The 26301-nt window shown below is 29.1% G+C and overlaps 3 protein-coding genes across 15 annotated transcripts in view; 2 read left to right on the forward strand and 1 right to left on the reverse strand.

The window, feature by feature from the left end:
• Nucleotides 1-3174: 3174 nt before the first annotated feature.
• Nucleotides 3175-4221, forward strand: LOC129947001 (uncharacterized). Its single transcript, XM_056057399.1, has 3 exons — nt 3175-3413; nt 3538-3675; nt 3743-4221. The coding sequence occupies exons 1-3, from the start codon at nt 3225-3227 to the stop codon at nt 3824-3826; spliced, it is 411 nt and encodes a 136-aa protein (XP_055913374.1). The 5' UTR covers nt 3175-3224; the 3' UTR covers nt 3827-4221.
• A 543-nt stretch (nt 4222-4764) lies between these two features.
• LOC129946999 (uncharacterized) lies at nt 4765-19407 on the forward strand. 3 transcript variants are annotated; one of them, XM_056057396.1, is made up of 5 exons: nt 4765-4897; nt 15167-15336; nt 15395-15722; nt 15937-16119; nt 16191-19407. In XM_056057396.1, the coding sequence occupies exons 2-5, from the start codon at nt 15218-15220 to the stop codon at nt 16608-16610; spliced, it is 1050 nt and encodes a 349-aa protein (XP_055913371.1). In that variant the 5' UTR covers nt 4765-4897; nt 15167-15217; the 3' UTR covers nt 16611-19407. The 3 variants fall into 3 exon arrangements, with proteins under 3 accessions (XP_055913371.1, XP_055913372.1, XP_055913370.1); XM_056057397.1 differs by having other exon boundaries at nt 4765-4893; XM_056057395.1 differs by lacking the exon at nt 4765-4897 and adding an exon at nt 14118-14197.
• A 2008-nt stretch (nt 19408-21415) lies between these two features.
• Nucleotides 21416-26301, reverse strand: part of LOC129946997 (formin-binding protein 1-like) — a 139578-nt gene continuing 134692 nt past the window's right edge. For 4 of the 11 annotated variants that reach the window (XM_056057391.1, XM_056057388.1, XM_056057385.1 and 1 more), the window contains 3 exons: nt 26136-26270; nt 22391-22557; nt 21416-22318 (listed from right to left, as the gene is read on the reverse strand). In XM_056057391.1, the coding sequence (XP_055913366.1) occupies nt 22155-22318; nt 22391-22557; nt 26136-26270 (466 nt within the window). In that variant the 3' untranslated portion in view covers nt 21416-22154. The remainder of the gene's footprint in view (nt 22319-22390; nt 22558-26135; nt 26271-26301) is intronic. The other 7 variants (XM_056057394.1, XM_056057393.1, XM_056057387.1 and 4 more) reach the window with 3 other exon arrangements.

The raw sequence follows: 26301 nt of genomic DNA on the forward strand, positions 1-26301 counted from the left end.
GACTGTCATGCGAGAGGTCTTCTGTTCGATCCCTGCCTATGTCATCTTAAGTCTTTTCACGGATACTGCCTCTTGCGAGGAATTGACAAATTCTCCAAGAGTAACTCCTGTCATGAAAAAGTGTTTTCTCAAATTAGCCGTTCGGATTCGGCATATAAACTGTAGGTCCCCTCCATTCTTGACAACATTACTCGCACACAGGAATGGTTGAGAGTAGAGAGTTGTTAGTCACTTGGGCCTAGTTCTCAACGGACTGTTGCTGAAATTTATTAAAAAGTTCATATGACTTTTTAGGGGACTTAAACTCATTCTTTTTGTCGTTTAGTAATTTTGACTTTTAAACGAATGTGTTACTTAGCAATTTGTTAGGGATTTATTTTATGATTTTTTGAACATTAGGCTCCCGGAAATTACGCTAAAAGAACTTATTATTGTAAAAAATGCCAAAATTTGTATTGCTTACATTATTGTTTTTTCACAAACAGGAATTGCCTTTTTTTAGCACAATATTTGTATTTTCTCACACGATTTTTCTGATGATTTTTCCATTTCCGGATTTCCGGGCTGTAGTATATTTGAAAGTTTTTTCCCTGAGCTAAGAACAGACATTTTTAGGGGCGGCATACAATAAAAAAAGTCAATGTTTGTATTGCCTTTTTGGGTAGTGACAAATACTTTCCAATTGGCAGCCTTTTAAAGATTAACCGTTCGGCGATATGAAGTTCCCTATTTGTTCTTTAAACGTGTTTTTCTGGGAATAATACTTTTCAATCTTATAGACAATTTAACTTAAAGATCAATTATCCGATAGAAATTTGTACTCTTGAATATATTTGCTCAGCGATGACGTATAATATTATTGACTGAATGAAAATCAACCGATGGGCATTTAAAATACCACCATTTTAAATGAAAATAATAATGACTCTTTAGTTACGACGACATTTTGTTAAATATGACATTTTATATAAATATAATTATATAAATCTTAGGTCACCGTAAAGGGAATGTTTTCCAGTTGAATGGCAGCCTGAATAAATGTTAAAAAAATGAGATTCAAACAAATTTTCATTTTAATGCTAAATTACAATTAAATTTAATAAATTATTAAAAGGCATGCCCTGTACCAATGTCTTACATAATATCATCAAAGTGAGTTTTTAAAGTCGAATTTTTAGTTGATAAGTTTTAATTTTAAAAGACAGTAAATGGATTTTGCATTCAAACAATTATGTTTATCGAACATTTTGGAGCTATAATTACTTAATATTGTAGAGCTTTAGGTACTTCTAAATTTCAATATCCTGTTATTTCAAAAATAATTACAAATATTTTTAAATACGAAATAGATATGACATAAAATCTGAACATTTTTCTTGTTTATTGTTTGTTTAAGACTTTCAGACCCGAAAATGTAAAGGATATTTTTCAAAGAAAACGTTCTTTTATTAGTTTTTGAAAATTGCATCCTATCATATTTTCATTTAATGAGTTTTTGATTAACTTCTTTTTTTCAAGTGTTTTTACCCATACAATTTAAAAAAAAAAAACTATAGATCCCTTAAAATTTCAGATTAAATGATGACATGCATAAAAAAGTACCATGAATCAAAAAATGTTCAATGTATGTCGCAAAATCTTAAACAACCTATTGTTAAGGGCTTAACAATTTACTTGTGAGCAATTTGCTTAATATTTAGAAATTTACTAAGAGAGTCCAACATTTTAAACATTTGCTAACTAGTAAATTACTAATTATTAAAAAACGAGCAATCAACAATTTCTAAATAGTGATAGTTCGTGAAAATAAACAAAATTTCCACCTGTTGGCCATTCCAAACCATTGCTCTTATAAGAATAATTGTACAGATGTCATATAGATTTAGCAAATTGCTAAAAGTGAAAGTAGCGACTCTGTGACTTTAACTTTAGCAAATTGTTAAGAGTAGTAAGATGTTAAAATCGTTTAAAATTAGCTTAATACAGTTTTTACCATAGTAAATTACTATAAGTTGATTTGACAATTTATTAAATCGTTTAAAATTTTGCATATATGTGTTTTTTTAAAAATCATATTGCAATATTCTTCATGATTTTCAGCTCCGAAAAAAATGTTCTCACATTAAAAACAACATGTCTAAAAGAAACACTCATTAGGTACTTCTAATAGCAATGCGTTTTTAAATGTTGACCGAACTCATATCATATATAAGACAATGTTCAATCAATTGATTTTAAATTTTGAACACACTTAGTTTCTTGTAGGTTACATGTGTAGTTAATATGTTATTAACAATTATATGTTTTAAGCAAGTTTTTCACTTTCCACTCATATAAGTAAAGTGCTCTATTTTGCCAAAAATCCAGATTTCACAAAAATACTACGTATTTTTAATATATCATCAACAAACAAAATTCATAAAAATTAAAGAAGCTGTTAGTCCGTTTTCTGACCTTTAAAAAGGAGAATCATTTCAAAAACACTGCATAACTGCAAATTTGAAATAAATATGTACCTACAAAGAAAAGACTGTTCTGTCACTGATTATTTTATTTATTTTTTCTGGAAAAATTCCAAAGGGGCCTGAAGCTATTTCTTATAATTTTGTTGAAAAATCGACCTTTTTCAAAACAACGCTGATTTTTAAAGTTCAAAAAAGTCAGTTTACAAAAATTTAATGTCAATTACTTTTTGTGTAATAAGTTTTTTAACTTAACATCATATTTTTAAGGAGGTGGCAGTTTCTTTTAACCAAAAACAGGCCTAGAAATAATTTTACAAAACACTTTTATGTTTTAAATGTTTCGACATCTTTGATATTTTTGTCCCTTCAAAAGCAAAGTGTCATAAGTTAAAGCTTGTTTTTCATTTCAAAATCTATTATTTATTTATTTATGTTATTAATATAAATCTAAAATTAAAAAAATAAATTTATTTATGAACATTTTTAAAAGTGTTGATTCAAAAAAAAATCGGTTGAAAAAAAACTTACTTTTACTTCTTTTGTTTTCAACATTTGAATTTCAAACGAAAACCTGTTAAAGCTCTTTATATTTATCTTAAACATAAAAATAAGCTTTTTCACACACAACTCCACCTGGTTTCCAAATTAAACGCATGCCCTATAATATACCTTCTCGCTTTTCTATTTCGGCATATCCTTCTGTCAAAAAGGACTCGCTTCATAGTTAAATTTCTCATTTCGGAATAAATAGTCAAAACAATGTCGACCTCCCGCACACTTGATAAAAGTAAATTAATGCACAAAAAACTAAGTACCAAATTAATTTTAATTTATTTAATTGTTTTTGGAATTAAATTTAATTCTGCATTTAAAAGTGATAATGATAAAAATGCCAAATCAGTAACATTTCATTTTCCGGAATATGCCTACAAGGAAACAAGTAAAAATGTAAGTCAACACCCACCCCCAAAAAGAAAAACTATCCACATCCTTATTCAATCCACCTGTTTTCGCTTATTGATTTTTTTGTTTGGTTTTTAAAATGCATTTTCTATTTATTTTGTCACGGCAGGAACTTGCGTACCGGGAATTCGAATCCTCGTGTGAACATTCGGTGGCTTGTGAGGATTTGGAAGGAGTCGATAAGGTAAAATGTGCTCGAAAATGTATTTCACATTCGTGTTATCAGGATATTTATGCATTTGATGAGGTAAAAGAGACAAATTTATTTAAATTTTAGAAAACAAAAAAATGTGATTTTTTTTTTCATTTTCCAGCTAGAAGAAGGCGAAATAGATGTCCGGTTGAACTCCTTTAAGGGTTGTGTTATTCAACGTTCCAGCAACTCACACCGCATGTAGCATAGGGATAGCTTCTTGAAGAGGCTACAAAATATTGAAATACTCAATGAAATTCAATTGAAATTAAATAGTTTATTTCAAAAATAACCCAAAGAAGTGAAATAAGGGAAAATATAGGGATTCTGGAATAACGACTTTTGTTAAAATAAGATCCCCATGATTTTATTTGTTTATTAAATATTCAATAAAATAAAGAATAGAACACACTAAAATGTTATCCTCAATCGCACAACAGTTAAGAGGAATTTTTCCTAGAAGAATTTTTAAACATATTAAAATTTTGTGCAATCTTATACATATTTAATTATTTTAAATAAAACTTAGATACAATATTTTACGGAAATAATACATTTTTGGTTATAATATTATAAAAATAAATTTTCTCTCAAGTTGAATTGAATAAGTTCTTTGATTGGTTCAAAAACTTAAGTGTTGTGCAACTGGCAAGTTCGTGAGCTAGAGAGTGAAACAATATTTTCGTGTTTTTGGAAAACAAATTTGCAAAGGAATTTCTGAAGCTTCTCTTATCTCCAGCACTACCGACAGTTAAAGAAATTTCGGTTACAAATTTTCAAATACAAGAAATTTCGTAACGCTCTTTTTTGAAAGGTAAAATTTGGCTAGCTCAAATGGGATCCTAGGCTCCTACGAAATTTTACGAAAATGGAAAATATAAGAAGGGGAAATGTTGTCTACGACTTTAAAGATAAATACTAACTGAATGCATTTCAACGATTTGAAAAAATTCCTGAAAACTATTAAGTTGAACTGTGAAGTTTCTCTGTTCTTGGAACGTCATTAAATGAAACCTTCTCTATAAGCTCAGGGCAGTATTTTTTAAGAGATTTAAACTTTTTGCAAGAGCGACTAAAGTTGGAAAACAACTCATCCGAGACATGAGATGAAATTAACATAAAATACGATAAAAACACATACGAATAGCATCGTCAAGCTACCAACCAATAATTTGCTTTGTCAATTTAGACTGTTTACTACCTGAAGGTCAGAAGCTGTAAAATTAGATAATTTTTGTTATGTTAGGAATCCAAACATAAAAAAAGTAAAAGGTAGGTAAGTACTCGAACTTCTATCATGTACGAATACAAAAATTGGTAGAATGAAAAGCTTAAACCTGACATGCTAGTTGAAAAAAGAAACAATAATTTTGTGGTAAAGTACTACACACAAATAAATAGATTCTTTTAACAAGAAATAAACTTATGGTTGTTCTTTTTGTGGGATAGAGACTTCATTCTTATAAGCCTTTAAAAAACATTATTTGCTTGAATTACCAAAAACTTAAAAGTAATATTTAAATCTAAAATGTGTTATCTAATAATTATGAGGTACCTACAGAGAATAATTAAATTGTTTTGACCTTAAAATAAACAATGTACATGTACACTAGAGTGACCGCAATAAATCGATTTTCGAAATTGGGTCGGGGGAACCCCATAAAATGATCAGTCTTTGCAGATTTTTAGCTAGCCAAAATTTCAGCTCGATTCGATAACGCTAAATGCTGCCGACACGTGCTCAAAGTTTCAAAAACCTCTTTTTTCTCTGTTTTGCGAAGTAAACTAGCCCTAGCTCCCAAACAACTGTCCCTATTCTCATTATTTATACAGGGTGTCCCGTAAGTAATGGATAACCCTGAAATGCCGCATAGTAGACTTTATGACCGTCCTAAAAAATTGATAAAAAAAGTTCTATCCCAACCACAAGAAAAGTTATATGCATTTTTTTGTTCTTTGCTTTATTTTTTTTCTTACTTTACATTTTTTGAATACCACGACTACAGGTGAATGAGTTCCATAATTTTTTTAGGAATATTTTACATTACTTGTGCCAACACATAAGTAGAAGAAAATTATTATAACTGTTGGACTTCTTAGAGAAACAAATTATTTAACATTGAATTTCAATGCAAAATGTGAAAACAAATAGTTTTTGAAAAAGTTAAATCATAGCTGGTATAAAAAAAAATGCATGAACTGAGTTGCCAACTATTTTAAAAAATGCGCGTTTAATACAGATTTCAAAATGGTATTACTTATTATTATATCTAGAGTCAATAGCAAGTTATTGGTAAAAATCTGCAATACTAGAGTAAATTTAGCAAAAACAAAAGTTTTCAAAATTAGCACAGTAAACGTTAAAATAATACCAAGCGTTGAACATAGCAGACTTTTGATTTATTGGCGGTTTCTACGATGTTGTCCTAATGATAAATCCAAGCTTTCAACTTCTAGGGCCGAATACATTATTGATAAAAATGTCAAAAAGTGCAAAAAACGGTTACATTTTCTAGCTTGTTTTGAATTTTACCTGTTCTATTGGGCTTTAACAAACCCATCAAATATTTTGTTGGTTGCTATTAGTTTATTTGTTATTTTCTCCAAACAAAAAGTCTTCTGATTTAATTTTAATTGATTTTTTTTTAATAGTAAATTGTAAGATCCTGAGAAAGTGAGACCGCATAAATTCGTAAGTTTTTTAAATTTTGAACCAAAGTTCTTGTAATTTGATCTTAATTCATAAGATTAAGACCACGACGAACACTTACTTATATCGTTTTTATTGTTCATTCTTCAGAAAAATTAACGGTCTAAATAGCTGTTTTCCTGAACCTGCTTTTCGATAATTAAGACTTTGGATTGAACTTTTTCGATGCCACGTATTTTGTATTCTGCATAAGAATATGCAAACATACATTTCATTTATGGAGTGTGCTAAGGCAACGCAAACGAAGCCGTGACTCTGTATAGGGAAAGGTACCCTAACGCACGTCACCCGGATTATCGAGTGTTTATTAGAGTCCATAGCTGTTTCTCGGAAGGAAGTGAATGATAGTGAAGCTGTTTCTCGGAAGGAAGTGAATGATAGTGAAAATTGAAGAAGATCCTCAGTTTTTTGACAAAATTCTTTGGAGCGATGAGTCGAGATTTAAAAGAGATGGCTACACTAATCTCCACTTTTGGGCACTGCAAAACCCAAACATCATGAGGGAAGACAGGTCTCAATACCAATTCAAAATAAACTATTGCACTGGGATTCTCAATGGGAAAATAATTGGACCCTTTGAGTTGCCGTTGATTTTAACTGCCCAAGGTTATTTGGAGTTCCTCCAAAATGATCTCCCAACCTTGCTGGAAGAAGTGCCTCAAGAACTAAAGGAATCCCATTGGCTTAAAAATGATGGTTGTACAGCACAGTTTGCTGTGCCTGTACGGGCATTTTTAAATGCCAGATATCCAGGCAGATGGATAGGACGTCTGGGACCAATTTTATGGCCACCTCGTTCACCATACCTAAATCCACTTGATTTGTTTCATTGGGGATGCATTAAGGAAATCGTATACAGCAAGCCGATCAGGTCTTTAGAGGAAGTAAGGAATCGTGTGGAGGCAGCTGCACTTTTTTGACATTTTTATCAATAATGTATTCGACCCTAGAAGTAGAAAGCTTTGATTTATTATTAGGACAACATCGTAGAAACCGCAAAGTCCAACAGTTATAATAATTTTCTTCTACTTATGTGTTGGCACAAGTAATGTAAAATATTCCTGAAAAAAATGATGGAACTCATTCACTTGTAGTCGTGGTATTCAAAAAATGTAAAGTAAGAAAAAAAAATAAAGCAAAGAACAAAAAAATGCATATAACTTTTCTTGTGGTTGGGATAGAACTTTTTTTATCAGTTTTCAGGACGGTCATAAAGCCTACTATGCGGCATTTCAGGGTTATCCATTACTTACGGGACACCCTGTATAAATAATGAGAATAGGGACAGTTGTTTGGGAGCTAGGGCTAGTTTACTTCGCAAAACAGAGAAAAAAGAGTTTTTTGAAACTTTGAGCACGTGTCGGCAGCATTTAGCGTTATCGAATCGAGCTGAAATTTTGGCTAGCTAAAAATCTGCAAAGGCTGATCATTTTATGGGGTTCCCCCGTAACGAATTCGACAAAAAAAAATGTCTTCGGGAGTTGCGGTCACCCTAATGTACACGTACTTGGTACTACACAGTAATTATTTTTATTTTCATATTTACGAGTAGTTTTTTAAGCTTGATTTTTATTAGCAAAAGTTTTGTTGGTATCGTCCTACAAGTTTGTGGGATTTTGTAGCAATTTGTTAGGTTGAAAGCTTGTTAGTGCATAAAGCTGCTGGAAAAGCTAGACTTGTAGCTTAAATATCACAAGATTGTTTGGATCAGCATCTTGACAAAAAGTGGGATTGAGTAAGCGTTGCTGATTGCAAAAAACCTTTTCTATTGAAGATGTTTTTCACAGGCTTAGTGATTCTTGTTTTTCTGAATACAAAAAAATGTGTATCTCATTCTTTTTGTTTCGTTAGCTATATTCCAATTTTTTAATTGAATTGATGCGTTTTTAAAACATTATAAAATTATTACATAGTGATATATTATTTAAACAGTAATTAAGGGGCCAGCTGAAGATACCATTGGTTATCATTATTGGACCCAAACATTGAAATTTTTTTGACAGGTTGTTTACAGCGATCATTGAAAATTTGTATGATTTCAACAAATTCCTGATTGAAATCCACCGGAAATGTTTCTCTCACAGAAATCAGTCATGGAACGATTCGTTCCATTTTTTCTTGACAAAATAGAATCATCCCTTCAGAAACATGAATTTCCGTAAGTAAAAATAAAAAATAGATCAATATTTTATATTTTCTGTAATCAAAAGACAACACAGTAAAGTATCCATTCATTCATTTTCGGGATTGATTTCAAATACAGTTAAACTTGACTTAAGGTGCCAGTTAAAGCTTTTATTGGTTTGTTTCATTGATAAATTTGTTTTGAGATTTAACTTTGTCATGTTTGATAATAAAATGAAACTAATAATCTATTTTTCGATAAAAGTTTTTCAAATTATATTTGGGATCAAAGTCGGCCTTCTGGAAACGTTCGATTCTCCTTTTACTCCCAGTTGTATTTTGTACTTGTAATGATCAACTCTTACTCCAAATAGTAGATTCCAATAAGAAAATGCTCGACTAAAATCAAGAAAATTTAAGACAAAAATAAATGTTCAATTATCACTGGTCACAAAGTTTCTTTACTGACACTTATATCAATATTAATGTATAACGTCAGATTTTTTAGATATCACTTTTCAAAGTTAGAAAATACAAGTGCATAAGGCTGTCTAGATTTATAAAGTCATTTTTTTTAACTAAATCCGTAATTGTTTTCCAAATCTATAAACCTTTTCTAGACTTTTTTTGGCTAAAATGGTTTCCACAAAAAAAAGAGTCAAAACGGATTGAAAGTAAGTTTAAGTTAACGAATCTTTTCTCCTAACAATTGTATTATATCAAGTTTTTGAAATATATTAAAAATGTAAAAATAATGTTGAAAGCAGGTATTTTTCAAAACTTGAGCAAATAGTTAAAACAAGAGTTTAGATTCGAAATCAACAATAAAAATTAAGTCTAAGACGTCTTTCCAAAACTATTCAAATTCAAATCAAATTCAAATTTTTCCTAAATATAGATTTAGATAATGATTAATGAGAAACTAAGTAACATACAAAATGCTTCAAATTGTATCTTAAAGAGAAAGATGTGTACTTTTCAAAGTTGTCATATAATTATTTATTTTTAAGAGATATTTTGAGTTTTAACATAGTCCCAAAAACCCCATTTTTTAAATGTTTTTAGCATTTTTTAAGGGGCATATATATTTTAAAAACCTGATGTGATAGAAAAATTTAAAGACGAGATTTGAATTTAGGACATCTTAAAAAATTATTCTTTTGTTTATGATGATAGCTAAAACTTATATATTAATTATTGGATCTCAGTTTTTAAATGTAAGCCACATGCATATACGTTTTTTTTTTAATCAGGACTTTCTTGTAAAAGGAAAAAATGTTTTAAAGGTACATATTTAATAAGTTTTTGTTTATATAAATAATAAATGCAAATAACGAAAACATAACCAGCAATAAATTTAATTATGAAATTTTTCAAAGTACAAAAATTACGAACGGATTTCGTGATTCGTGATAGATTAAAATACACCTATAATATTCAAATAAATAATACAAGAACTTTTGTGATTAGAATCGAATCAGGAGATAAAGCTAAGTAGAGTGTTCGAAGTCGCCAACAAATCACTTCTCTTGGCTTTTGGTCAATCAGTTTTATAAATAGTGCAACAATTATGATCGCCCGAAATATTCGTTTTAGCACAATATAAACAAGACCAAGGGTAATATTTAATTTTCCATCTAAGAACTTGATTTCGACTATCAAATCGTCAAACAAGTTCTTAGAAAATTTATTTTTTTATAATTTAAATGGCCTTTTTCAGACGTGTAGAAGAATTAAAACTGATAGTGACAGAAAAAACACAAAATACGCACTGCAATAGGTACTGTCGTAATCTTTTTCCTTTCTCTACACTTAGATTGATTTTCACCAGGCGATCATAATAGAAAGTAGATTTAATATTTTGTTTTGATCTTACTTGAGTGTGCCTACGTTAATTCCTTTTATGTTCTTTTTTTTCTTAAAGCTAACTCCAACCCCTAACTGTTAAAAGAAACTAGAATCAGAACAGAATGAATAAGCTTGTGTATCGCTATAGCTTCTGTATAACTATCGTTACCTTTTTCTCTATTTTAAGGAGGTTGCCAATTTTAAGGAACTGGCCAATGGAAAAGCTCTGGGAAGACAAAGTCAAAGACTTTTAAAAGAAATCAAGACAAATTCTAGTTGCGTAAAGGGTGTTGACGGGTGATAAGATAAGATCAAGTTAAAAAAAGAGGCTGGGATTCGACCCACACTGATAACTTCCCATCACGTCTGTCGATTTGTCTTGCTTAAAAGTTTGTACGTTTTCGAGTTAGGTTAAAAAAGTTGTTAGTTGAATTATTCTTAAAAATTACCAACAATATTTTTCATATAAGGAAATAGTTTAGTTTGAAAATCTATTTTTTAAATAGATTTTGAGTCGAAAAAAATGTTAACCAGTTTAAGTAGCATTTCTTAATTTTTTACAAATTTAATGAATGAAATTAATTACCAAATTTGCATACTATTTTTTGTAGATATTTTTTTATGAAAAACCGGACTGTTGGATTAAAAAAAAAATACTGAATATCGAAAAAAATATTTAATGTGAATTAAAAAAGTTTGAAGACAAGATTTTTAATATTTGAAAAGCTATTTGAGTCGAAAGTAAATTTTGTTCAAGTTTTAGTATTATTTTTTTTAGGTTTTTATTTTTTTTACAAAACTATCAATTAGATTTTTCTCAAATTTTACTGAATGTTGACAACAATATTCTCAAAAGATAAAAGTAGCTTAAAGCCAATATATCAAACTTTTGAAAAAAATATTTTATTCGAAAATCAATTTCTAAAAACTTTTATTCATTCTTTTGCTTAGGTTTTTATTTTTTGTAAAAAAACTGTTCATTCGAGTTTTCTCAAATTTTCTCAGAATGTTGAAAATAATATTTCTTATAAGCTAAAATTAGTTGAAAGCCATAATCTTAATGTTTTGAAAAGATATTTGAGTCGAAATTCAACTTTTGACAACTTTGAGTTACGTTTTTCTCTGGTTTTTATTTTTTATATAAAAAAAACTGTCTATTCGATTTTTCTCAAAATTTTACCAGATGTTAAAAACGTTATTTTTCGTTGCAAAAAATAGTTTTGGAGATAAAATCATTTTGTATTCGTAAAATTTTCGAGGTGACAAATTTGATTTTCAGGTTTTTTGATTTATAAAAATACCATTAATTGATTTTTTTCTCAAAAAATATATCTGTTTGGTATTACGTTACAATATATTATATAAAATTTAATTCAAGTCTCTAGCGTTTTTGGTTCGTAAGACATTTGGGGTTAACCAAAATTTTCACCTTTTTTTAAACTGATATGGTAAAAAAAAACATCCTCCCAATTTCCTTGAGAGCTCTTTCTGCATCTTTCTGCATTATTATCTGTATAACAAAATTTATTTTAAGTCGATATCTCTACTGGTTCTTGACCTATGGACGACGAAAAAACGTCGAGAACGTACGGAAGCACAGACATCTTTCTAAAAATCTTTTATTTCGACTCTTAATGTACGAAAACTCTTTGAAGCAATTGGGCCGTATGTGAACAATAACACGCCGAATACGTTCTTGATGTAGCAAGAACGGAACCATGAATTTGTTAATAAATTTACTCAACTTGCAAAAGGTCTTACTAGATTAAGTATATTCATTATAAAAAGACAAAGACAATATAAATGAAGTGATAGCTGTCTAAAAGACCAACTCCAAAAAAAGAATTGCCAGATTGAAAACTATACGTCTACATAAACACCCTTTAGTTTCATTAAACAGTTTAAAGGTGGAGTTCAATTTTTCAACAAAGAAGAAGAAACAAAGCGATACACAAGCATATTCAGTCATAGTTTCTATGAACAGTTAGAGGGCGGAGCTAGCTTCAAGTAAGAAGAACATAAAAGGAATTTAGGAAGGTACGCTCAGTAAGACCAAAATAACATTCCTACTTTGCATTATGAACGCCTGGTAGAAAACTAGAAATTTTTGATGAAATTCAATTAGGGAGACTGAAAACACTTTTTAGAACAACTTTTTATTTTCAGTCTTTGATAATTTCAACAGAGAGGTAACTATAATAGATAAGATTGTTCAAGCGTTTTTAAAGAATAGACTATAGGTTACTGCATTTAGAGAGCAATTATGAACACAACATTTTACGTTGATAGGCACAACCGTAACGTTTGAAGACCAAAAACTTCGCTTTATTAAGATTTTTTAGCTGACGAAGAATGATGTGATTGAAACTTATGTACATATTTAAAATAAGGCTGGTGTAATAGTAAATATATGTAATATGTAATATAGTAAAATGGACCAAGCTACGATTAATGATTTTTATGGCCGGAATTGTAAGACATTGATGTGGATTTTGAAGCCAAGTTAAGAAAAAATGCTAAAAAATTCCAATTTTCGTATTTGAAATAAAAATTGATAAACAAATAGGTACAACTTTTGGTTGCGACAACTTTCCACCCTTTAAAACAATTTCTGTGGACGGCTATGGTTAGGTCATTAACCTTTTAAAGCCATTAATTGAGGGCCAGTTTGTTAACTGTACAATGGTTCCAACGCTTTTATACATACTGGTTTGTATGTACACACAAGGTGGGTCAAGAGTGACCTCCTAATTTAAAGTGATCATAATATTTACAGTTTTGAACCACCCACTGATTAATTTTTGTTTTAAAGATGGCTACCATTTAATTTCCTCAATAAGCCATGAGCTAGACTTTGCTTGTTCTAGAGTTCGGTAAAATCACTCTCGATATAGTTCTTGAATAAGCAAAGCCTACTTAAAAGCATATCCGCTGTTTTATCAAGTTATTAAGTTAAATTTTTCCTAATAACAATGAACAAGTTTGAAGGATATTCTTATGCTCTAACATCCTCGATTACGTCTCAAAATTTCCAACTTCAAATTCAAAAAATTTGGCAACTTATTGATTACATTGAGCAAAGTAACGAAAAACAAAGAGCCATCGAAGAAGTTTTAAAAACTAATATAGGATCTTCCTTAACCGATATCATCAGTTCACAACTATCAATTTTAATGCCATCTCTAAAACTAATTCGACACCTTATGAAGGATAACCATTTTCGAAATCAACAATTTTTAAATATTTTTAAAAATATAATTCGAGTGTTAACTTTATGTGTTCCAAATAATAAAATTGAATCATTTCAATTCGATTTTTTCGAGATTGTAAGTAGTTTGGATATTCTTTTGAAAAAGTAAGTTCTTAACTATAAAATTTTCAAAATTTAAAACACTTATATGTCTGCAACTTAAAATTGACAGGTACCTTCTGAAAGAGTCTTCACCAAGGGAAGATGAAGACCTACAATCAACTTTTGTATGCCTTTTGAAATTTATCGAACTTGTTAATGACGAACAGTGTATTGCAACACCAATAAAACATCTGACAATTCAAATCTATCTTCACTTATTGAGAATCATGGAAACTCATAAATGTGTTTTCAAAAACTTCCAATTGATAATGAAAGTTTTTCAATTAGCTGATTTGTTTTTAGATTATTTGCTTCAGAAATATTATAAAGATGCAAGTGAGTTGTGGCTTTTTAAAATCATTGAAATTCTGTTTGGGTTACTAAGGTGAGTTCATGAAAATGTTGAAAACCCTAAAAATTTTATAATATTTTTATTTAAATTAATATTTTAAAGATCTTGCAACCAAGCAGATAAACTACAAGTCAAATGTTTAGAAAATATATTTTATGGGCCGATGAGTTTTGTCTTGGAGCAGATTATGGTAAGACTTTCAGGATTATATATGAGATTCACTAAGAAAAAATTACCTGAAATATTTGTTCCTCCCGAATTTTTAAATCTCTTACGAGTTTCAACTGGAGGAAATTTCACTTCAAGAAAACCAAGCACCATTTCAATCTTGAATGACCTTTAGTTCGAAATCATAGCTCAAACAGTGAAAATCAATTACGCTGGTCGAAAATTAGTTTTTCCTGGCAGTAGGATGAAAAATTTTAGCTGACAAATCAGGCAGGTATTGAACCAAAGAAATCTGGTATGATAGTCCGCCGCACTCACCTGTACGCCAATGGTACTACTTTAAATATTTCGAACAATTTTAATAAGTTGATAGATTTCAACTTTCCAACATAAATCTTATAGAAACTCTGAACCATTCGAGTTAAAAGTCAGAAAATGACAAATCTGTTTGGAAGCACGTCTTGTTCGCTATTAAGTTTTTAAAACATGTTGAAGAAAACATGATGTTAGAAAACTGTAGGATTTTAGAAGGTGCTGCTGATGTTCGTATTCGAAAGTAGCACTTATATTTAACTCCAGACCGTATTTTATTAAAACAATGACACAATGTTGTGTCTTATCTTAGCCTTAAAAACACAATTTATTTTAACTTTTTTAAAGAGGCATATTTTTAAAACCTTATATGAAAAATTATAAAGGGAAATTCGAACTCAAGACAGCTTAATCCCTTAAAAAAGCATCGTTTTGTTTGTGGGTTGTGTTAATTCCGTTTGAATCCCGCAACAGAGAAAAAGTGAAATGAAATGTTTTCGGGTGAAATATTTTTCGATGGAAACTCTCCAAAGAGATAATAAAAAATCAAAAGCAATATGTTAAGAATTCTGAAAAAATATAACATCTGACATTTCCATTTTTATTTTTAACTGAATCAATATTTTGTTTTTAAAAGTAAAATAAATAATAAAAAGAAGTCTTATAATTTATTTTATAGATATTGGAATCAAGGAGCCCTGACTCAGAACTATTCAAATTTTGCATTTCAATGCTCAATGTTATTCTTTGGACTCCACACTTCAGTAAACACATTTGCAACAAAATTCTCAAGAAGATAGTAAAATTAAAGGGTGAATCGATAATTTTCAACCTCTCAAAATCCTCTAGGTAAAATATTTTGTATTGATAAATTCAAACATTCCCTTTACACTTTTTCCTTTTTCAGAAAAATACCAAAATACACCCAATATTCCATGAAAATATTCTTAACTTCATTTATCGTCTATTCGAGAGAATCCTCATCTCAAAGCCTTTTGATACTTGAAACATGTCTTCAAAGTCATTTGCCTGATTCCATAATTGACCTAACACCCATTGAAATTGTTCAGAATTGTAAAATTTTAATTTTACTTTATGGATGTTCGTTTTTCAAAAAACAACTACGCAATTTCATAAATGCTCACAGGGTTTTAGAAAATCTTACAATAATGTTACAAAATTCAGAAGGCTATCTCAATAATGACGAGATTTGGAAGATTTTAAGAATTTATGCTGTAAGTTTTCATTTTATTAATGGGGCTATCTGGAATTAAATTTCCTAACGAATTTTTCTAAAATTTGGAATGAAAATAATTTCTAAACTTATTTCAATGTATTAGATTTGAGGTAACAAGTAAATTTCGGAAAATTACAACGGAATTTTATAACCGAAATACCCTAATTATGTACCCTAATTTTGTTTAAAAGAATTTCTGTATCCTTTTCCAGTACTTTTCAAATTATGCATTTCTAAGCGCACTCGAATATACTGGAGTTCAAACAATATCGGAATATTTACTAGCAAAATGCAGTGATTTTTGTTCGGACAATCAAATGTTATACCCCGCTAATAAGTACATAATATACTTTGCAGAAAGATTCGCTCCAAATACCAAACTATCAAATAAAATGGTACTTCAAATAAAATCTTAAACAAAATTCAACCTACTTTACTTTAAAAACTTTTTTTAATGTTTATTCAGATTCTATCTTATATAAGTCAAGAGCCTTCGCTTACGAGTCCAAAAATAGCCCAAATTATTCCATCAAACAAAATTTTACACTTCATATGTTCGAGTGATTACAATCAAGTCGTAAACGCTGTTAGGATACTCAAAAAGAAGCACTTAAAAGAAGACGATATGGATTTTATTGTGAAGCAGTGTTTTTGCCATTTGAAGTCCGAGGAAATCAAAATTCAAGGTGCATTAAGTTTAATTAACAAAAATGTAAAAATTATTTCAGCTTGCAGTGTAAGAAACATACTAACTGAAACTATAGCCTTCCTGAAGACAAAACAGAAGGCTCCAAAATATTCAGCACTTTGTTATTTTCTTATGATGGAAACGTGTGTAAATTTGGTAAGATTTTCTACAAATCTTATATATTTTGAAAAACAATAAAATTTCTTATATATTGAATATTGTGGGTATTTTGAAAAGTTTTTTAAATTTTGAAATAAAACAAATAAATTCGTATAATTGAGTTTTTGAGTTTTTATTTCGGCGTATTTTTGTTTTACATTTTCATTTCATTTTTAATTTTTGTTTCTTAGATCTATTTTATTTTTCATTCTCAGTTTCGCGTGCCAAGTATACGTTATAATATATAATATTAGTTAATATATAATAATAATAATAATTAAAGAATAACATGAACGCTCTGAAGATGGTGCATATAGCAGATGTTAAAGGTGTAAAGTTTTTTTTATTTTGTTGACTGATTGTTGCAAGTAGAAGATTTTTAGAGGTGTGACATTTACAAAATATGTTTATTTTTTAATATATTTTTAAATTTACTTTTGTTGAATTTAGTTAGTTGTTCATAAAAATGTAGGTATTTTTTTTTTGTTTAAAGATCTGTTTTGGATAAATGGTTTTAGTAGGTTTTATAATGTTTGTTTTAAATTTATATTTACATAGTCTGCTTGTATAGTTATAGTTAGTATAATATTTTAAATTAAATATGTATGTACATAAATTAATGTAATAATAATAAATCTATAAATTGCGTTCGAATTCATTTGCTTTTACTTTTTTTATACAAATTATACTAATTATATGCAAATAAAAATTTAATTGTGTTAGCAAAACACAATGATATACAAGTTATAATGTAGGTTTAGCTAAGCATTTTTAATAATTTATAAAAACGTATTCTATGAGTGTGTCTTTTATTTATTACTTTTTATTATTTTAGTTGTAGCTATCTACTTAAATTTTATCATTTTTATTTGTTCTTTCTTTATCTATCTTTAATTTTGTCTCATTTGTTTAGTTTTATTATTATAATATAAAAATTCAGTCGATTCACTTTTCTTTTATTTAAAAGTATAAGTCATGCAAAAATTGTTCTGCAATTTTCTTTTTATTTCAAATTCATCTCAAATTAAAATATAAAAAAAATTAAGAACAGGAACATAAATTATTAATAAGTTTAGGCGAAATCAAGAATAGAGTTGGAGGTGCTTAACCTTCGCAAATAATAATAACACATTTTCAAAACAAAAATCATGTCTAAATAACTTAAAAATAAAACAAATACATACATTAGAGAAATCACCCATAGCAGAATGACAATTTCAAAAACGGACGAGTTTGAAAAAAAATATAGACACCTATCTACGCTTAAGGAATGCTTTGTGCGTATTGACAAATCATATCCTTTAAATAATCATCACTTCCACGTTCAAAACCATACAGATTTTCTGATGCATGAAATGGATTCCCAGGGCTTCGAAGAACTATGCATTTTGTCAATTTCATAAGCAGGCCACGAAACTCCACATTAAAAACGATATTTATATAGTTAAGCACTCAATAAATATAATACCGAATACTGACTTCATAATTCCAAGTTTAACATTAATTCAAAAATATTTAAATGCGGAACTCTTGTTCTTTGGTGAAATTTGCAATTTGTGAGTTACGAGGTTTGCTTATGAGGATGTCGATTTGTATATTATTTGGTGGACCGAATTATGTTTTTTCTTATTTACTTTCACAGGCAGTTTCTTGATGAAGTTCTAAAATAAATATAAAACTATGTCTAGTAATTCTCGGCTTATTATTGAAACTTAGATTTAAATTATTAAGAACAAGAGCATTTCTTCACTTTCAATCATTTTCTTAGAACTGGATTTAGAATTAAAATTGAGTTTGGACATTAGGTCACGATTGAAACTAAGTTCTTACGTGAAGTTTGATATTTTCATAGCAACCAGTAGCCAATTTTGCGACAAATTTTAAAATATTTGAATAATTTGTGAGTTTTAATTTTGGCAGTAATCTTTTTTTAAATACATTTTTGTTATTTCGAAAACAAGTTGGTATTTTTGGCCTTAATTTAGAATAACAAATCGAATACTCGAAAAGTTGCGAATAATTTAGCGAACTTCGATTGTCGCAGTACTAGTGTTCAAAAGGTTAAAGCTCTTAAGTCTATTTGTATAGTTTTTTAGAAAGTGGATTTTGAAATTGCAACTTTTGTTTAAATGAGATGGATATTAATAAAGTGTTTTTGATTTTAATAAGCACAATATGTAATGCATGTAAAAATGTTTTTCTGACAAAACAACTTTTACAGCGCTTCGTTTACTAAGTATCCTAAGATGTTTTAAGGTCAGTTTAAACGTTATTGTGATTTTATTTCTAATCTTTTTTTTATTTAGCAAATATGGCAAAACATCTTGAGTCAATAGAAGAAATGTAAATAAAAGATAAGTTTTGTGTTCAAAAGATCTTAAGTTGACATAATTGATTTTACTATTGTTTAAAATAACATCGAACACACAGAAACTAGTAAAGATATTTTACCAAAATTATTTCTCTCTTTTATCTGATAAATAAAATAAATAGATGCAAAAGACGGATCATCCCCTTGTTAAGTTGTTTTACCTCTTACGAAACCACATGAAGTATACTTAAGCTATTTTACAAAAGGTATTCTTTTTTTAATTTATCAACGGCTGTTAAAAGAAAAATAATGTATCGACAGAATATTTAAAACAAGGATAAATAGCTAAAAAATACTCAAGTCGGCTTAAGAGCCTTTAGCAATTTGAGCACAGTAATAGCAAACTTCAACATTAGTTCAAGAAAACTATCTTACATTTAAAATGACATATTCTAATTGTAAACGATAAATTTTACTATTTCAAGGTATTGAAGGAAAAACATTAGTGTTCAAAAGGAACCCATAGTTAAACATTTTTCCAAAAAGGACAAAAATGTTTGTTTATGAAGAAAAATCCACGTCGAATAAGCTGCTTGAGGCAAAGCCGCATTGCTTATATTGAATCAATTCTCGATGGGATTTTCTGCCTCACTCCTTCTGAGAAGGTTATCTACAGCCTGTTCATAAGGTGTCAAGGAAAATTTGCAGCAATATCTCAACTCAATGCCACTCTTTTCCTTTGTTATTGACTTCTCGACTTTTTAAATGATTCCTATTCGTCGTTCGAAAATACATATGTAAGTATTTAATATTTACCAAAAATTCACAATTTTATCAATATTTTTTTTTGTAATATTTGGCCATTATTACAATTTTAAAATTTAAACTCACACAAATTGAATCGTTAGCGGCATCAGCGGAATTTCAAATTCAAGAATTTGACGAGGTAGTACCCGTCGCTTGATGGTGAGTCCGTATGACTGTCATACCAGAGGTCTTGGGTACAATCCCTGCCTGTGCCACCTAAATTTTGTACTCACGGGTACTGATTCTTGCGAATTGATAAACCCTTAAAGAGTAAATCTTGCCATTAAAAGTGATTTCAAATTAGACGTCTGAATTACTAGCTAGCTTGATTGAAAATTGACAAGTCGATTCTTCAAAAAGTTTAGAATTTTTGAAGCGAACGAAATTATAAAATTCACAAGATACATAAGTTCTATTCGCTATTTATAATCAGAGCCTTAAATTCAGTTTGCGATCCTTCGTTGAACCACGTAGATACAATAAGGATCAATACTTAACCCAAAATTATTTCTCATTTTTTTAAATGGATTAAAGAAAAAAAATATTACCTTGGTTTAGTTGAGATTCTTGTGATGCCAGATTTTCCCAAATCAATTTCAAAAATCAAAAAACCGAGTTCTTAATTCTAAGACCCTCAAAGTTTAGGGTCCAAAATATCGAAGATTGATCCCAAACTGAGGTTCAAACAAGGGTTGTAATATTTTAGAATTTGTTGAAGATATAAGCAATATTTTAATCAAATTTTAATTTTTCAGTTAAGAAAGTATAAGAGATGAAAACTTTGTCCAAAAATTAGCTGTTAAGATAACATAAACAAATTAGATCTTAAAAATTCGATCTTCATAGAAATACAGATAGAAATAAAAAGAGTTTTTTAAAGCCTTGCCAAATTAATTCGTCAAGGAAAAATACCATCACCCACTGAAAGAAAAAAAAGTACATTTAAAACAATAAATGAGAAATTATTAAAAACAAAATAAAAACACAAAATTTGAATATAAAATTTGGAATTCTCCACTTTAATTTGATTTTGTTTTTATATTTTTTATATATACGTATATATATATACATATATATATATAGATTTGTAAATTATAAATTTATTTTAATTCTTTTTTATTTTTGTTTTACAGAATAACTATTTTACTTATTTATTGTTTAAGCGCATTTTATATACATATATTTATAATTAAATATAATTATAGATATATATACTTCTATACCGCATTGCATATTATAATAATTATTCTTAGTTCAATTAATTTTTAATTGATAAGAAAAGCATTTTCTTTTTTTTTGTATTTCTTCCATACTTTGTTGTTTTTGTATTATTATTTGTTTTTATTATATATAAAATTAAATTATTTCACAAAATAAAAATAAAAAAATAAAAAAGAATACTATATTGAAAAATAAAATTACGTAACTTATAAATAAATTCATGTAAGAGTTAAGGAAATTAAAATAAGCATTCATATCATATTCTTGTTTTTACTTTATCATTTTTATATATTTATAGGTTGTATATATATATATATAATTTGTTTGTTTATACATTTTTTATTTAAGTCTAGTATATAATAGTTTTTTTTTTATAATACCTAGAATGGTTTTATATTGAATGTGTTTTGCGTAAAAAAAAGTATGGGAAACGTTGTAACATAAATATTCTTATAAATTAATATCGTTTATTATTTTAATATTGTATTAGATTTATTTCAGTTTATTTTGTTTATATCATTCATTTGCAATTTTATTTTATTTTTTATTGCTGATAATTTTGTATTTTCTGTTTTTTTATTATTTAAACAAAAAAGGGAGGATTTGACTGAAACTTTCTTGTATACATAGTTTATTATAATCTTGCTGTATTTTTATTTCTCACCCGAGGTCTGTAGGCATTATGCCTAGCATGTTTTTTAAAGTCACGATTATTATAAAATATAAAAATGGACAAGAATTTTTACTTTTATATTTTTTTTTGTATTTAAAACAAAACTTTAAACTTTCAGTTAATTGATTTTAAAATGATAAAGATACAAATGTTGTGTTTGAGTTTCCTTTCTCTTCATTTCTTTTTCACAGCTTTTAAACAAAAATACTTTATTTTATTTTTGTTATTTTATTTTTTATAATAAAATCACCATTTTATGCACATATTCCCATTCATTCTCATTCTTTTTCATTTTGTTAAAAATTACTTTTTAAAAAAACACTAACTTAAACTCATTCATCACTCTTGGCCATAATCATTGTTTATCGGCTTCTTTCAAAAAAGTTTAAAGGGTTATGTTTTTGTGAATTTAGCTTTTTTGTTTTTAGTCTGTTGTTTACAAGGCCACACAAGAAACAATTTAAGTTTCTTCTTTATTTTGTTTTTTGTTAAAGAACACCGAAAATTTAACAGAATTTTTTAAAATGTAATTCGAAACTTTGGAAGAGAGAAAAGAAAAGGAAACTTCGTTCTAAGCATATAGTGTGCATTCAATGTAGCTAGTTGGCACGAAACCCTCATCCCAACCATTCGAACCGTTAAGTCTCCGCACTCGGGTCCAACCATCACCCTGATCGATTTCGATAACTTGTAGTTCTTCACCTTCGTTCATGGGAATGCTTCCTTCACTTGATGCTTAAGTATATATAAGAGTTTGATTTAAATAGATGAAATGGATTGGAGAAACAAAAGAGGTTATTATCCTACCTTCAAATGGATACAGGGCTCTACACGTTCCTAGGGGCTGAAGAGCTTCAGCTTCATTTTCAAAATAGGCATCTTCCCCAATTGCATTCTCGTTCGCACTACCTTGACCTGAGCCCGGCAGTGATGTGTGCGATGTACCCAATCCGCTTTCAGGACTTGCTGAACTGCTAGAAATAATCATTGGCAAATTTTTGTGTTGAAGCATTTATTCTGTCAATTATACGATTTTTTGTTTGCCAGCAATAAAAGCTAACGAAAACTTAAATAATCTATTTAAAAAAATATATATCAGCAAAAATTATAATAAATAGCGGGGAACTTTAAACAAAAATGGGTACAAAAATACAAACATTTTTTAAGTTATGAGACGATAGTAAACTGCAAAATTGATTGCATGGATTTATAAATAAAAACATTAGATCAAATCTCTCTTGAGATGTTTCAAAATTAGAGGAATTAATTCTGAATCGATGACACTAAGTAAGAAATTGAAAACCCTAACACAAGCTTGGTTTTAATATTTCGTAAGAAAGTCTCCAATTTCCGACTTTCACACTTTGGCAATTCTAGGAAATAAGGTGTCAAAAGAAGGAGAATTTGTTGTAGATTATGCAAATTATATTTATATTCAAAATAAATTTATAATTTCTTGAAAAACTTTACTTTTTATTAAAATAGAAATATGAAATACTGGGAAAATAATGTATGGAAGGAATGGTTTGAGTATTTGATAGTTCAAAATCGAATGCATAAACTATATGTTTTGATATGGTAGTTTCCCGGTATTTAATATTTTTTGGGATGAGTTCTTTCATTCGTTATGTGTAGTTTTAGGATGAGCTATGGCAGGGGATGGACCGTGAGTGTTTTTCTCCCACTCCCAGATACTCTTCATAAGGGACATAAAAACTCATCCCAAAACAAATATAACACTGTCAATCAATGTTATGGAAGAATTATGGTGTGTATCTTTCTACTTGGTGTTAATTCAAATATTTTTAAAAGATATATTTTGCAACGTTTTCGAGAAAATATTTGTTTTAATTTCTTTATGGGCACACGGTGAAAGATTAATTTCATAAAGGGCAAGCAAACTAAGTCTAACTGCAGAAAGCTTGAGACTTATAATTAGTTTAAAAAAAAACATCACTTGGAAGCAAAATTTAGTATGCTTGTTATTTTGAATGTCGAGGACTTTTCTAGGCTATCACGAGGTTCCTTTGACATTTTGTGTTTCTGAGACTATTTATTTTCTCGAATTTTACTCTGCAATCGTAAATAACTCTCGCAATAAATTTGCTGGTATATGGTGTTTTTTTAGCTGCATGAGAAGTTTAGATGCTTGTGGTTTATGGTTTTCCAGTTGGGAATATCAAAATGTTTTCACATTTGTGTTTAGTAAGGTTTGACAAATCATCATGAATCTTTAACACTAGAACAGCGATTCCAAACTGTGGAAATGTACTTTGAAACAAAATTGATTCACAACATTTGTAGGGCGCTTTATCCAAAGAATTGTGTAAAGTGTTCATCTCTGGTTAACTATCTTCGTCAATAAAATTGTCCTATAAAGAGCAAAGACAACCTTAAGCAATTAATGAATCACTATTATACCCATTAATACGCTGGAGGCATCATATGTCAAATGATAAAAAAAGGTTAAGGACGAGCGCTATCGAGACATGCTGATGAATTTTTTGTTTCCTAAAATTAATTAACTAAACAACGACGATATTAACATTTAAAACAAAACTTCGCAAAAATGTCCTTTATTGCTTATTTAATTTGGAGGAAATTTTAAAAAGTGGTACTATGTTAACTGGCCCTATAGTTCTTGTGACTGAAAACATCGCCATTACATTTTATGGAGCTATGTCTACAAATCAGCAATTCCAGCTACTATTGACGTAATTCAAAATTGGACTGATCGAATGAAAAAAATGTCTTATTGATATACCAGCTTTCTCTTAAATTATAATTTAAACTTCTCAAGTCCTTAAAAAAAAAACAAAACAGTCAAAAAAAAGGCACATTGTGATACCACATGAATCTAGAGAATTACTTCTTACTAGTCGAACCATTTTGAGCTTTTTGTAAAGCGAAGAAGATATTTGGTATCCTTTTTAGTTCACTGGGATTATCAAAAGAGTAGTCTCCCAGATGAAGTTTTCGTTTTAGTGAAAAGGTGAGAGATTGTTTTCTCTTCTTCCTCGCCCATACAGCTCCTGCAGAAGTCTTTTTTGAGGCTACACCAAGTCGTATTGCGTGTCTGCCTATAAGACATTGTCCCGTAAGGACACCTGTTGGGGACCTAATATGAAGTTTGCTTTAAGATAACAAGTCTTTAGAACGCTTTAGGTCCAGTGAAGGCCATATGAGTTTTGTGGCTGAGCATGTTGGTAAATTATGCCACCTAGAGTTTGCTATCGCAAAAGCTGTTTCTTTTAGCAGAAGTTTACATGCAGCTACCGGTATACCTATCTTCTCCCTTTCAGGTGAAATAGACATTTTTAGAGAGTTCATCGGCTCTACAATTTCCCGTGATGTCTCTGTAGCCCTGCACCCAACATAGGTGAATGTTAAGTTGCTGCGCCATCTCCATAAGAGACGATCGACAATCGAGGGCCGTTTGAGATTTGGTTGAGACACCGTCAAGAGATTTAATAGCAGCCTGACTCTCAGAGAATATGCGGATATCAGAAGTTGATATCACCCTTTGATCGCTAAAATTTCCGCTTAGAAGACGCTACACTGATTAGGGAGGAGATTTAGCTTTTCTGAGTACACATCACTACCAACTACCTCATTTGTCTTGGATCTATCTGTATAAAAATGAAAAGGAGTTTTTTTTGTATTGAAATTCGTTATTGAAAATTTGTGAAATTGAAACACAAATCAGTGCAACGATTCATTTCACTTTTGAACATAAAAGTATCAACTGTTCAGGAAAACGAATTTCCGTCCGGAAAACTGAAAAATATATGTTTAGCGAAAAATAAATTCGCAATTAAACTTGTTATGCTTCTTTTTTATTGAATTCAATTGCATTCCTAATCAAAGGGAAACATAGTCAAATATGCACTCAAAAAATGTTACGGATTGATTTCAATGATAGCTATAACTGGCACCAAAGATCAGAAAATTATCAAATCATAAAAAACGATTTCATCATTGAAAATTTCAATAATTAACTAAAGGAAAAGTTCTGAGTTAACTAAAGTATTTTTTTAGTGAAAGAAATTCTACAACTCATCAGATTAATTTTGGTGTCGTAACATAACAAATTTGGCTCTCTGGCTCGCTCTTACATCTTTGAATACAATTTTCAACAATGTAATTCAATGATAACTATAAATTGTCCCTTATAATCTTTGTATCAATACTTGGTCTTAAACCTTCATAAGCGTTTATGTTGAAGTAAAATGCTTAATTTTGAATAATTGGGCTAAAAGCTATTTCAAAATCTTATCTCGTTAAAGTTTATATGGGTTTATAGGTAAAATTATTATTTTAAGTTTTCAAACAAAATTTAAATAAAAGAACTTTAAGATTATTACAAAAATAAACGAAATTAAATGAAAATAATAATAATAATTTGGGAAAAATAAATATTTAGGTAATTAAAATTGTAATTTTTGGCATTGCAAAAGCCATTCTTTTTTGTGTTGTTGTAAAAACGAAAATACGACAAGAATATGAAAGGTTAAATTGAGAGAGAGAGAGAGAGAGTGACTTATAAGTGTACCCGTTATTATTATTATTATGCCCATTTTGAATTTGCGCCACATTTTCCTCTGAATCTGACCTGCTTAAGCTTCCAGCATCGTCATGCTGATCTTCACCATCATCGTTATTATCTTCTGTGCTTCCATTGGAATGTCTAAAAATTAAAGTTAGTTTGTTAAAAAGGT

The sequence above is a fragment of the Eupeodes corollae genome, chromosome 2 (genome assembly GCF_945859685.1).
Source record: "Eupeodes corollae chromosome 2, idEupCoro1.1, whole genome shotgun sequence".
NCBI classification, from domain to species: Eukaryota; Metazoa; Arthropoda; class Insecta; order Diptera; family Syrphidae; genus Eupeodes; species Eupeodes corollae.

Excerpts from the sequence above, each read along its gene's own strand:
- LOC129947001 (XM_056057399.1), top strand. The coding sequence starts at position 3,225 with ATGTCGACCTCCCGCACACTTGATAAAAGTAAATTAATGCACAAAAAA. Across the intron at positions 3,414-3,537 it reads ACAAGGAAACAAGTAAAAAT|GAACTTGCGTACCGGGAATT; the intron begins GTAAGTCAACAC and ends TTGTCACGGCAG. Across the intron at positions 3,676-3,742 it reads ATATTTATGCATTTGATGAG|CTAGAAGAAGGCGAAATAGA; the intron begins GTAAAAGAGACA and ends TTCATTTTCCAG.
- LOC129946999 (XM_056057395.1), top strand. The coding sequence starts at position 14,171 with ATGAGTTTTGTCTTGGAGCAGATTATG. Across the intron at positions 15,337-15,394 it reads AACCTCTCAAAATCCTCTAG|AAAAATACCAAAATACACCC; the intron begins GTAAAATATTTT and ends TTCCTTTTTCAG. Across the intron at positions 15,723-15,936 it reads AGATTTTAAGAATTTATGCT|TACTTTTCAAATTATGCATT; the intron begins GTAAGTTTTCAT and ends ATCCTTTTCCAG.